The 14,327-nt window shown below is 41.8% G+C and overlaps 1 protein-coding gene across 3 annotated transcripts in view; it reads right to left on the bottom strand.

The window, feature by feature from the left end:
- The window catches only part of sgcd (sarcoglycan, delta (dystrophin-associated glycoprotein)), a 343,513-nt gene that overhangs the window by 85,658 nt on the left and 243,528 nt on the right, over nucleotides 1–14,327 (bottom strand). For all 3 annotated transcript variants that reach the window (XM_085421336.1, XM_085421337.1, XM_085421335.1), the window contains 2 exons: nucleotides 6,323–6,410; nucleotides 2,526–2,645 (listed from right to left, as the gene is read on the bottom strand). In XM_085421336.1, coding sequence (XP_085277462.1) covers nucleotides 2,526–2,645; nucleotides 6,323–6,410 — 208 coding nt within the window. The remainder of the gene's footprint in view (nucleotides 1–2,525; nucleotides 2,646–6,322; nucleotides 6,411–14,327) is intronic.

Below are 14,327 nucleotides of genomic sequence, written 5' to 3'. Positions count from 1 at the left end.
TGCATCAAAAACCAGTCCAGAAACCAACGGGTGAAGTCAAGGTGGCTACATCCATCTTTTAAATACAGTCTGGTTATGCCACCAAATGTGAGACATTGAAATAAATATTGCAACAAAAGCTACACCTTTCTATTAAACAACTCACAGCGCTACCTGTCCTTCCTCTCCTCTGTGCCGTCCGTCACCAGCCTCCGTCTGTGCCTCCCTCCATCAAGAGGAGCACTTTGCAGAGACCGGTGACAGTAATAAAGTCTGACTCAGTGAGGCTGGAAAGGATGTAAATGAATGTAGATGAGGATGAAGAGTAATTGCTCACACAGAGTGCTGTGAAAGGTGTGTGTCAGAGAGAGTGAACCCTTTGGAGCTCTTAACTGGAAATGGGTGGCCCAGTCAAAGAGGAGAGACTTCAAATATCTGTTTCTCTATTAATGTTGCTGAATGGATGGAGCAGACGGGCGAGCGTCGGTGAATGATGGCAGATGCAAAAATAATGGGGAATGATGTCACAGAGGAAGCAGCAGAGAGAAAGAGAACGTTTTTAAGTAACAGGGAGGGAAGGAAGAAATTAAAGAAGGCGGCTATTATCTCACTAAATATTACATTTTTTGTATTACTGTTCATCTCATTCAGGAACGTACACTCATTCTGTTGGATAAGTGTGGAAAACTGATGTAAACACGCCAAAAAAAGTCTATAAAATGGTGCACACAACACCTACAAAAACTTCTGTATGGCAGACTACCTGACCTCAGTTTGGCCAGTCTCCTTCTCAAAGCGTACCAAATGGCTGCTTTGGCGTTTTCAGTGCATCCCTGGAAAGGTCTGCTTTGACCACATATTCCCTGCACTTTGAGATTTTACCACAGACATCAAACAAACATCAACTTCTGCAACCTGACTTTCATAACGAGGCGCCTTCATCAATGACTTAGACCACATTACAGTTTTCCGTGGAAGGCTCCACCATGCCCATTCCTGATCAACACCTCTGGATCTCTTAGCGATTGTATTACATGCCAATTTATCCTCCCCTTGCAATAATTCCTGAAAAGCCAAGAATCTTTTGCCCACATAAAGACAATATTCACTCAGCATGGCCCTAGAGTCTAGATCAGGGATCTTGAACTCCAGGCCTCGAGGGCCAGTGTCCTGCAGCTGATTTAAATGGCTAAATGACCTCCTCAACATGTCTTGAAGTTCTCCAGAGGCCTGGTAATGAACTAATCACCAAGGGTGAGATCTAAAACCTGCAGGACACCGGCCCTCGAGGCCTGGAGTTCGAGACCCCTGGTCTAGATGGTTCATACAACTCTATCCTAAGCCATCTCCGGTGATCAGCACAACCCTAGCCTCAAACCCTAAAACCCACGACCCCATCAGATCAAGAGAGTGAGAGAAGAGAGTGAATGCAGTTAAATGTATGTTCTGGAAAACCATCCTCAGCTCCAGGGGAAAAGCACGACCTCGCAGGTTTCATTCACTGTCACCATAAATCAAAATCCCATTTTTGCAGCGCTGAAAACACAGTTTCACCCTCAGCTCATTAACGACCCTCAGGCGGGGCATCCATGTCAAACAGAGTCTCTGTTTAAGTCAAAGCTCCAGTCTTGTGACATGACCTTATGAGAAAGGGCCATCAACATTAAGCTTAAATCTGCCACTTCCTGCAGGCAGACTCCGGGATGATCCTCTCTGTTGGAGCGTTAATTGTATGCAGATGCTTTGTTTATGCTTGTATTCATGATGTTGTCTGTGAGCTAATTTTGTCTTCACCATCCTCCGTTACACCCCTCTGCTCTCACAGGAAATCATTTGTCGCAGCGGCGTCACTCGGAGGCCGACTGGCCGTGGCAGTCAGAACAACTCTGTCACTTCTTATCTCCCGTCATAAGCACAAAACTCATTTGTCTAAAGCACTAACATGTCAGCCTCTCCCCCCCCCCCCCCCCCCCAAGAGTCCTGTTGGTGAATATGAGCTCCCCAACACATCACTCTCTTACCTAGCTTGAATTTCTCTCTCTGGAAAAAAACAAACAAACAATCCTCCTCATCCTTTTTGCTAGTTGTCATCTTACTCCTGGCATACACGACTACAACCAGCAGAGATCTGAGCCTTGCTCTTCTCACTATCGACTGCTTATGATGCTAATATAAGCATTACATTACTCTGCTTTGCATTTATTGTATGTCAGTTTGACACATTACATCAGCTTGGATACAAACGCATGTGTGTGTCTCAGTGTGTTTCTCTGTGTGTGAAAGAAAGTAGTATATCTTAGCTAAAGCAGTTACTACTAAGATAACCCCTAAAAAGGCCACAATAAAAGTCCTAAGAATCTCAAGTTAAAGCTTTTTACCTTCCCAAAAGTGAGTCCACCAACAAACAGCCGTTTTAACTCCTTATTAACAACATCGCAACAAGAGCCGCACCTATAAAACAAAAGGCCACGCACTCACGCACATCAGCCATTTTCCCACTTTAGATCCTAACTGAGTATTCAAGGCTTTTGAAGGCGGCCACTCACCCATCACTCGGAGCCGGTCTGCGCCCACCACCACCTCCTGCTCATCGGCGGAGAACAGGAGCTTCCCAGAGGTGGATTTCACTTCAAACATCTTGCCTCGTGCTTTAAATCCACTGGATCCTGAACCGAAGGAGAAGAGAAGAGAGAGGAGACATCAAAGAGGAGGGACTGGAGCTGATTTCTTACCGAATTACCCGAGAACATGAAAACTTTAAAAAAAAAAGCACCCTGGTGGAAGATGTGGGACTTATGACCAAACCTGTAATATTGATTTTGTTGTGATTCATGAGACTACTGAGAAAATGTCCAACAAACCGATCCGGTCTTTAAGTCTGACGTCATTAGCTGTGCCTGGGCCCAAACTCAGCTGCAGGCCCCAAAGTCAAATGAACACTGCGGCATCACAGAGAGTTAAAAACTGTCTAAATTCTTTCATCTTTAATAAAATGTTACATCTCTACCAGGTGTAACATCTAAGTTTAACATCTAGGCATCCATGAAAACAGAATTTATTACATTTAACAGAGTTAGAAGTTAGCAGGAAGTTAGCTCACTAGCTTCCATCTAAACATGATATAGCATGTTCTGACTGAGGGATTTCTGAAAAAATTAAGACGTACAGCTTTGCTATCACTTCCAACATAAATGAAGACAGAAAATTAAACAGCGGTGGCTTTTGTTGGTTTACTGAAGTTGGGCTAGCTGGTATATAATGATGCTACATGATCGCTAGCAACACAGCTATGTTAGCATAGCATAAACACAGTGAAGCTGGAGGATGAACGCTGACTTTTTTCCATTCAATAAAAGTTAATGTGAGGGTTCCCGATGGTTAGGGACAAATGCAATCGCATGGCAGGATGCTGTAAACGGACCAAACTTCAGTCAGGAGAACAACTGAGATCATACGAGGTTAGTCATTTATATACTGCTGCTGGGCTGTAGTTACATCGTAAGGTTTTAAAAACTAAGCTTTAAAATGAACAGTGATAATAAAAACCGAGAGAGGCCGACAGTGATCACTGACTGTTTTTAGGGGCTTATTGAGATTAAATAGAACAAGATACAAAGCATTAATATATGTTAAGAACATACATACATAATATATGTTAAGAACACAACAGCCTTAATAAACAGTCATTTTTTATCACTTAAAGACCGGATTAACTGTGTGTTCTGATCAAATGTAACCAGAGTCAAAGGAGGGATAGACATCCCCTTTGCTAAAGAGGCCACAGGTGTGATGTCATATTTAATCGCAGTGCCTTGTGATATTGTTGTTTGGTCACCAATGCCTAATCCCATTAGTGGAATTGCTGATCATTAATTCATATTGAGCAGACGAGTAAATGCCAATGTCAAGTGGCTTTGAAGGACAGGAAGAATGAAAATAAGGCAACAGTCACATATCAACTAAATGTCACTGTCTTTTCCTTTTATTTGGAATTTTGTTGCTATTCCTAGTTTATAAATTAGAAACAAACCGTTCTGATCTAATTAGAAAGCATGAATTATTCAGCCTAAGCCAGTTTAAGATATCACATAGAACAGAATAAACAAGGAAACATCTCGAGTCTAGTTGTGATCAAACGTTTAGAATTCCAACCATCCAGTTGTGACCTGTTGGTGGAAGCAATCCTCTCTGCAACACGGTTGTGCAAACCAGACATATTTCACTGAACGTGTGCCGGAAAGATCCTCATGCGCCAGCTGACAAAACTCTGACTGGTGTCACAACAAACAAGAAAATGTAGACAACTCCACCCAATCCCAAATTGCTTTGTCTCACGCGGTGGTAGAAGACACCCAACGCAGAGGCTGACTGATTGACACGCGCACAATTGATTCTGTCACTCTCCATCTGGGGTGTGGAGTTCCTCCCCGTACACCAACGCCGCTTAGTCATCAACGCATCCGAGCAGACTTCATCTTCCTCCTCTTCAGACTCGGGAGGCAAATGTCAGCTTGCTTTTTAATGTGAGAGACGCCTCCCGAGCATGTTTACGCCGAGTGATTTCACCAAAAACTGTCAACTCGATCAACGTGACAGGTGGCGAATGAAGAGATGTAAAGAAGAAAGCACAATCACAGAGTAATGGAGGAGAAACTGAGACCTCTTCTGGCATACTTAAAAGGATCAGAGGAGAAATAAAATCACGACGTGTAAATGCTTAATTATAAATAAGGCAATGACTTCTGATAGCAGGAGCAGCTGCTTCAAACATGAGAGTCTGGATTAGAAACGGTTCTCAGAAAGAAATTTGGGAGTTGCAAAATATTTCACATGCTGTAGAAGAACATATGCTAAACAAATGTTCCCTTCACATTCTTGAATCTTTGCAATATGGAATAATTTTAGCTTATCAGACCTCAAAAATTCACTGTGATGGAGAAGTGATGAAACTACTTGACTTTGAAATATCTCCTGTGAATATTTTAAAAGCTATAAGAAGTTATTTGTTGGGTAATGGAGCTTACACTAAAGCCTGTAGTATGAAGCAGGATTAGGTCGCAGTCATATGGGCCTAAAGACCTCCAGCTGGTGACCCCCAGGCAACTTCCAGTTGCTGGGGAAAAAGGTCTACTCCCTGACTGACTGGTGATTGGTTGCTGAAGGTTGCACAGATGGAACCAGAAACCTCCTTCTGATTGCTTTGGTCGTTACCAGACTGCTGTGGCTGCAGTTTGGATGGAAGACGCCGAATTGTCTGCAAACAATTTTTCTTTATACGTGAACGGTCTCCATTTACAGTTTTAAAGTTTCACTTAGTGAGTCGTTATTAATAGCAGACGAGCTAGCGTCTTTATTGCAACCAATGTGAGACTGTGGCAATCTAAACCTGACCAAAGCAGTCAAAAAGAGGTACGCACAGAGGGTTAACAAGGAGTGTGGTAACTCTGTGGTAACTTATGCTGAAGAGCCAACCTTCGCTGGAGTAGATTATCTTCTGAGTATTAGATTCGAGGTACAAAACCGATCGGTTCTCTGATCAGCACCTTTTCTGGAGGATTTCTCAAACCTTGCTGAGCTTTTGCTGCAGCAGCTGCTCTGCTGTACAAGCTGTGTTTTGGGTTCAATCTGCATATTTTACAAAGATAGTGCAAACTGTAATTTTACAAAAATAAAGCTTTGCCGCCAGTACAACTGTCCATGTTTGTGACATAATTTCCTCTAGGGATCAATAAAGAATTCTGATTCTGATTCTGATTGGTTAGATCCACCAACACTGCCATTCTCGTGTGAACATGCTGACAGCTAGACTGTGAAACTCTGTGTTGACTTAACAACTTGGTAATCACCATCATGTGACCATTTAGCCCAGTTGGCTATATTTTTGTTATCTGGTTTCACTTTCACTGACATGAGCAGAGTATGTCAAACTTGTCCTTGTGATGGGCTGACGACCTGTCCAGCATATAGCACACCTAACCCTATCACGGCCCGGATGGACTCCAACCCCTTTGTCATCCTGAATTGGATAGCAATAGAGAAACTGAATGGACGGAGGTTTTGAAAGAATTGGTCCAATTCATAAATGAGCCTCATTGCGTGGCTGCTATCTTTGCCATATCTCTCTTCTAAGACAAGTTTTAATCCCAAACAGCTTTCTGGCAAAATGAAGGTCAAGTAATAGAAGACAAAAAGGCGTCACCAGTTCCTGTAACATAGTTCATGAATAAACCTGAGGGGAAGAATCAAAGGAACTCAGATCTACTCCAGTTTAACCGCTGCCTGTGAATCTTTGCAGATTCTAATGAAAACAATGAAAATCAGCGTTTCTCCGGCCGAGTCTTACCTGTGACGAGCTGTGTGAGCAGCTTGTTGTTGTTGTTGACGATATTGACGGACACATTTCTGGATGACTGCAGGAACAGTGGGCGGCCCTGCGGAGAGATCGACCAGGTAACTCATTTAAAGCAAGGTGCAACTGTCATCAAGCTGCTAATGCTTATGCTTCTTCCTGCTCCTTTTTGAACATGGACGTTATTTGGAGTTGTGGTTGCTCGTTTTCCTTTTGTTTGCTTTGTTCATTTGTCTCTTTTAATTCTATTTTTTTTTATACTTTTTCAACATGTTCAAAATAAAGATTCAATCAATCAATCAATCAATGCTTATTTAATCATGTGAAGTCCAAGTTTTTATCGATGAGGACAAGTAACCCAAACCCTGTTTAAAAAACTAGTTTTATCTGTTTCAGTTAGAATCTTTATTTTTCGTCCTCTGATTGCTGAGACTCTGGGATATTTTTCAAAAGCCAAACATCGTACATTTTAATATATTTATGTGTCCAAATTTACGATAAGGGTTACTTATCACCGACAGCGACTTAGACTAAGGTATAAACACGAGTCGGGGACTGAAAAAAAAATAAAAGGAGTACAAAAAAAGAATGGGCCACAACCACTGCTTCATCTTCAACCTTTTATAAGATTTACTTCGCTTCTTCACATCACCTAATTGCCTTGAATTTTTTGGGCTTTCAGCAAAGAAATTGGGTGCAGTTGATTTATAACTCAATACAAAATAAGTGGTGATTGCACGCGAATCCAGATTACCTTCGCTTCATAATAGTTGAAAATTTTAAATGATTAAAATCCAATATCTAATGTTGATGGTACAATTTTATACTGTACTGTGATATAAGAATGCAATATCTAAGGATGATGTTACAACTGAACCACTAACCAGCATTTAGCTGAAAGCACTCCCACTGCATGGCCATCGACTCTCTCACGCTTGCATTGCGTTTGATTTTGTTGCCTTATGTCTTTGCTGTGCTGGTCTTATATGGCCTCAGTCAGCTGCTAGATAATGAAAGTACAAATGCATCCACACACACATAGAGATGGCCACAAAGGTGTGACTTCAGACACACACACCGCCATAACTGTCCGCACTCAGCCTCCTGCTCCGTTTGATAACTTCCATTTCCCAGAGTGCCCTGCATTAATCTGTAATGCTGATCACGTTGGACACTCTGCGCTTTCTGTGCCCGACTAATCTTCATGCCTCAGTCAACTTCTTAATTAGAGATAACGGCCTGACCATTGTGCTGCGCTCGTAGCCGAGGAGGGGATATGCCTTGTGTGTATATTACAGATAACATTATGGCTCTTGCCAAACTTATTGAAGTTCCCACAGTAAATACATCCAATATATGATACACAAGTAGGAACTTATTACAATAACAATGAGGTGTGCACTGAATGTAAAACTAATAAGTTGGAGAACAGTTGACACTTTGTGTTGCATTAACTGTGGACTCGTTTCTGAATGTCACTTTGACAAATATTGCCCAGGTGTGTGTGTAAAGCACTTTTAAGTAGTTTTAAAACAGTGTCCTGAGGTAAACAGACTGTACTTATATACTGCTTTTCTACCCAAATTGAGCACTCAGAGAGTTTTCGTACTACAAGCCTCATGCTTCGACATTCACACACAAACGCACGTTCTGATGGATGAATCACGGCCAACTTGGGGTTCAGTATTTTGCCCAAGGATCCTTCGACATGCAGTCGGAGGAAGCCACAGATCAGACCACCGATCTTCCAATTAGTGGATGACCCACTATGAACCACAGCTGCCCCGAGGTGCCATGGCAGTAAGGTTAGATGTATTTATTTTTAACAGTGCGTACTAGTCGAAAGAAAGAGATAATTCACTCCAAAGAAGATAAAGTATCTGCAATTCAAAGTTTCCCCTCAAAAAAGGGAATTTATTGACTATTTCCAGAGTTTTCTACTAGTTGCTAAAGATTTTTGGTTAGGAGAAACAGATACCAGTGCAAAAACACTCAGAGCCCAGGTTTATAAGTGCTTCTGAGTCAGAAAGATACTAGAAGCTATCTGACTGGGATGCACTTAAACATCCTTAAAACTGCAGTGAGTTTCTTTACTGACAGCTCAATGCAAAGCGGAGCGAAAGCCTACCCAGACACACAAGACGAACGGGAGGTGACCATGTGTTCCCAGACAAGCTGAAGTACTGGAAAACCTCATAGCCTCCAGCTGAACAGCTCTAAAGAGTGAGCAGAGACTCCCCAGCATGCTGAGGCACAATAGCAAACTTAACAGTGTTTACAGTGAGCTTCACTTAAATGCATTTTTAATAAAGAGTCACAATAATGACCAGAAATATAAGGAGGAGACGCGGCACTCCAAGAATCCTGAATAGAAATGCTAAAGATCACAGCTGCCCTTTTTCTATTAGCTGATCATGTTGCACTGATGCAGCAGTAGCAACAAGCAGAGGGTCAAAGAGAAGGTTGTCAAGAATTCTCTGGAAAATGCTGCCACCATTCCCGGAGCATCCCGCAGAGCTCCTTGGGCTCTGACTGAAGCAACTGTGCTCCCCTCATCCATAATGTGAATCCGGTTAGTGGCTTCATTGGATGACAATGTGATTTTTAAACCTTATTTTGGGTCAAAGTGTGCAAACCTTTGAATGGGCTTTTATCAGATTTGACCTGCATTTCTATACACTCAATTGGAGTGCAGAGCTGCAGTAACCACTGAAATTGAATTTATGGCGCTCGTTCCTCATTTAAGTGCAGACTTCAAAATAACCATCTGGATTCTTTCCAAGATAACTGCTTAGATTTGCTTTTAGAAGGACTTTGACAGTGACAGAGACGGTGTCTCATACAGAGATCATGCTACATGATGCATTTTGTGTTTCATCAGCCATACAGACAGGACTTGCTATGATAAGGTAAGGACAAATGACAGACTACTCACTTGCCAATCACAGGCTTTTCCTGACAGGAAAGTTAAACAATGGCTCAAATAAAACCGTTAGCTTTTAAATCTTTCCACTTTTAGGCTTTTTCAGGCCACTTCTGAAAACAAATCTTCAAAGTAAAACAGGAAAACCAACCCAAGAGAACACTGAATGAAAAAAAAAACACTAAACAAGAAGTCCAGGACATGGAAACACACAGTGCTAAGGAAGACTCACTACTAGAATACAGAAACACTGGAAACAAATACTCAATGTTCCAGGAAATAGACTAGCCCTGGCGCTTATTTCTCAGTCTTCCATGTCATGTAGTTTTTTTGCAGTCTGAAACTGGCAGAACTCACTGCAACTCACTGCAGGTCCTGCTTGTACAGAATCAGTTTAACTAAGCTTTGCCTGCAAATCTGCATCCAATTGTTTAATATCACTTTTGAGGAGCTGAGAGAGAGTCCACGTTATATTATTCATACATTTCCTGAATATTAATGTTGTGTGGAATGTAAAGTTGGAGATAGCAGTCATCCCTACTGCTATTATGAATGCAAATCTAGTGATACCAATGTTTTAACTATATCACTGGCTCATATATTATTAATACTAAGCACTAGAGATATATTATAATATATCACTAATAGAACTGCCTAGAGTATTTTTTTGTTTTCAGCCTGTTTGCAGTTTGGATTTGATTTTCCAGCCCTGGAGGATGCTTCATGTTAGAGCGCTAGCTGAGGCTGGCTCCAAAAGCAAGTCGAACCTCACAGACTTCCACGTATAAATACACACTAAAAATGCATGTTGCCAATCTGATATAAAAATGGGAACAGCCTCTATGGATAGTTTCCCCCTTTGTAAGAAATGTAAAGTGGCTGAAATTTTTTTTTTTTTTTAACTTGTAGCTGGAGCTGCAAATTCCAGTCACTAAACTGAGCCTGTGTTTGTGCTGCTGGAGCCTTTTGAACAGACTATGTTATATTAAAAATCCGTGCTTCAGTTTGGTAGATGGTTCTGTCACAGGCGACCTTCAGCAGTCACTGGGACGTCAGCGTCATGGTAACGGTCACTCTGAGTCTGTGGGCTCTCTACTTTTACTTATTTCCTGATGGATTCTTAGTTTTCTGTGTTTATAACTTCTTCATGTTTTTTGGGTGCATTTAGTCTCAATATCTTATTTCCTGGTTATGTTAGCATTTATTTCTTCACTCAGCGTTTCTTGTCCCATCCATCCATCCTCTTCAGCTTATCCATTTCAGGGTTGCAGGCGGCTAACACAGGTCCGCTTGTGTCAATTCTCCAAATATTGATACTTGCTTGTAGTTTTACTTCCCTCTTTTTTTCGCAACTTCGCAACAGCCTCAATAATCCGCTCGCCTTTCGTTGAATCCCACCTGTTTTCCATGTCTGCATTTTGGGCCCACAACATCACACTCCACATGGTCTGTATAATCTGTATAAACGTCATAGCAGAGACAGAGACAAGTAGCTGCAGCAACAAAAGGATTGCTCAGAGTTTGAGTGAGCAGCACGCTCAGCCTAGGCTGATTGTACTGGACATGTACTGGTGGAAGGAAACCCATCTCCAAACAATCAAGGACCAGCTTGGGCTGACTTCTGTAACATAACTGATTACAGTGTCATCTGCATATTGTTGTATTCTGGTTTCATTCCTATATAAAAGCAAGTTACTTACAAAATTAGTTACTAGGTTAAGTAACTTTATATAAATTTCTGTTTATGTAGAAAACAAAAAATGTGCAATTTTCAACAGTTACATTTTTCTATTTCTGCAAAATTCCATTGAAGACAGCAACTGTATTTGCAGAGTATTTTCACACCCGTTCCCCATCTTCAAAGCAAACACTGTGAGCTCATTGCATAAGGCTGCAGTAATTTTGGTCGTGGTCATTGCTCGGTGTTAGCGACTGTGATCAAAAAAGACCAATGGGTGATTTTACAGTGGCTACATCCGACCTTTTTACACAGCTTATGGCTTTTGGTCATCATTAGTTCATGAAACCTCAGTTTCTCTCAGAATTGTGACCCAGGCCTTCAGTCCTTCCCAACTTGGAGTTTTCCTGTCAAAGAAACTTAATGTAGCTCAGTATGTGGAGCCAGACACACTTAAACTAATTTCTTTGGAAAGTCCTCCAACAGTTCAGATATTTTAATCTGGACCAAACCATGGAGCTGTGATTTCCTTGGGTACATAGCAGCCACACTGATTTTAGGTTATGAATACTGACATAACTATTCAGACATTTCTTATTACTTCTATGGCAGTACACAGCAGATGCCAGTACTAATCGATGAGTTTAGCCAGCAGCAAATATTCTTGGTTAACAACGAGTCCTGAGCTTTAAAATCATCACCGTGTTCCAGCAGCAGGTCGCTTATCGTTCCATCTTCATGTAGGGTTTTTTTCCCCTGAGATGCCTCAGAGAGGCTACAGCAGGAGTCCTTCAGGGCTGTTTGTGTACACTACACGTGTTTAGTTCATTGCAGTGCGGTGCCTTTGATCCGCTCGGTCTCCCTCTTCTCTTTGTTACTAATGGAACAGACCATATTACTCCCAGCAGGATGCCTCTCACACAGAGAGGAATTTGGAGGGAAAAATAAATAAAAAATAAAATAAGAAGGGAGAGAGGAGTTAGGCGAGAGACCAGAAGAGAGATGTGTGAATTACAGTTGGTTATAGAAATGTTTCTTGGTGGCAGAGCTGCTCCGGGGGTTGAATTAAATCTCGGTGAGATGGGCCAAAGAACCAATATGTCCGGAGTAAAACATTGGCTGATTTTGGAAATTTGGGTTGAATGAAAATAAATCCACAGTGTCGAGGCTCACTTTGAAGAGCTCAAAGGTAATTTCAAGATGCAGGAGATGAGCAGTGACTGAATAGGTCTGGACGGTTGACTAATCTATGAGCTTAGTTACTCAGTTATCGTTTTTAAAAGACACCATATTTGTAAATATTCTAAAAATATCTGGTTTATTTCAGTTTTGTCCTTTTGATATTCAGGATCGGTTCTTGTCCTCCAACCAAACCATCACATTGGTTTTTTGTTCTCATACTAAGTGTTCCTGAGACATCAAACTTTTCTTTGGTAAAGCTCAGATCTGAAAGCAGTTAACGTGGATGAGGTATAAACACCTTTGATTTGGAAAATGCAGGTCCTACACACCTTCTACGTGCACTTTGTTAGAGCTCACTTATCTTTACATGCACATAACCACAAGTCATAAAAACAGGTCGACACAGAACCAATCCAACGCTTTCTGAGAATTTCTGACAGTCTGCATTTAAAGGTTGATCAGGAACGAGCTCATAAGAGACACACGTCATTATTAGTTGCCTTAACACAACAGTTGTATTAATTAGTAAATGTCAGTGACTGAGAGAAGCATGTGTGTCTGTCAGTGTGCTTCGGTCACCATAGAAAGACATTTAGACAGTTCACAGAGATACTTTAACTTAAGTCAACATTTATTTTGATTTACTGGAAAATGCACAAGAGTGACTCTCTGCTGCTACATTAGATATTTAATGTTTGAGGGTTTAAAGGGTTAATGATGGATTTTTACGCCTCAGTATGTATCTATAAAAACCTGATGCCCACTAGAAAAGATTCTGGTTTTCCCAGGATAGAGGGTGGTCTCTGCAGAGACAGAGACCACCCTCGCTAACCTCTGATATCATTTGGCTCTACAAATATGGCTGAAATATGACCGAAACCTGCTAACCTGAGGGTGACGAGTTAAATGCGTTTTAACCTTCTAGATTAAAGTACTCGAGAATCTTTAGTGCCAACCGATTTACCGATGGTTCTAACGGCCTGACTGATGGCAGCTCGTCTGGAAGTCTCCTCTTATGTCAGCCCCGAAGCAGCTAACGATGGTTAGATTAAAAGTTTTGTACAATTAGTTGCCAGAAGAAGTTTGCTGCACTTGACGCCCCTGATTTGAATAAAATAGCTTGAACTTGAACTCTATGCAAATGCGGAGCAGCCAACTTGTTTCCCCTTCACTTTAAACACAACAAAGAAGGCACTGAGGACCTGCTGACAGAGACACGTCTTACAGCAGCTTTCTGTCGCACTTTGATAACAACGGTAACTTCACTTAGACAAGCGAAGCATAAAAGGAAGCAGGAAGAGGAGCGTTGGGAAATACAGAGCGGACTGCTAAATTTTTATTTAGCGGTTGTTGTTTACCCACTCCTGGCCGACTGTGTACTGGTCTTTTCCCATCGCCTCCTCCTGGTTATCATTATTCCTCTCATATCCTTTGCTCAGTCATCCATCCCTCTCTCTGTCCCCTTTATGTTTAGCTCTCCTTAAGCTCTGCTGTTTTGTATTATGTCCCGTCTTTTACTTGCCACTTGCCCTTTCTGTTCTCAATCTGCTTTTACGTTCATCCCTCTTCACGGTACAAGAGCAGAAGGCATGATCCGCACTTTCAGCGCTGGTCTGGTATTCATATTTTATGAGCTGCTTTGCTAGTTATCGGCCATCTATCCTGATAGACGAGTTCAAACTTTGGCTTTCACCTAACGAACATGTGGGAATGCAGAGCCCAATTTATGCTCTGGGGATTTGTTATCCCCTGTTCCTGCTTCTTGGACAAGTAGTGAAACCCTTTTATTATGAATATTCCACAGTGCTATGATACTGCATTGCAAACACGGTGTGTTTGTTTGAGTTGGTGTTGAACTTGGCTGTCTCCTGCATGCCGCCTGTCAAAGCAAGCTTGCTGGTGTTCTGATTCAGTCCTCCTCCATCTGTCTCGCTGTTTCTGTCTCTATTACTGCTGCTCCTTCTTCCTCATCTCCATTTCCGTTGTTGATATGCTCTCCTCCGCTCTCTGACTCGCTCCTGTATCCCCTCTGCATTATCGGACCATCTGTCCACTACCTGCACCACAGCAATGATTGCTCCCAGAGTAGAAAAGACAAAGGGAGAGAGACCCTATCGCTTTATTGTGCCCATCTCTCCCATTTCTCTGACATCTTCTAGGCCTGGATGCTCGTGTAGTTGCTGTTTGGACACCAGGAAGCACCCCAGAATGTTAAT

The sequence above is a fragment of the Rhamphochromis longiceps genome, linkage group LG10 (assembly GCF_057381845.1).
Source record: "Rhamphochromis longiceps isolate RC_006_pf linkage group LG10, R_longiceps_female_GT1.1, whole genome shotgun sequence".
In the NCBI taxonomy this organism is placed as follows: domain Eukaryota; kingdom Metazoa; phylum Chordata; class Actinopteri; order Cichliformes; family Cichlidae; genus Rhamphochromis; species Rhamphochromis longiceps.
The sequence above is the reverse complement of the archived record's forward strand: the minus strand, read 5'-3'. Positions and strand labels throughout refer to the sequence as shown.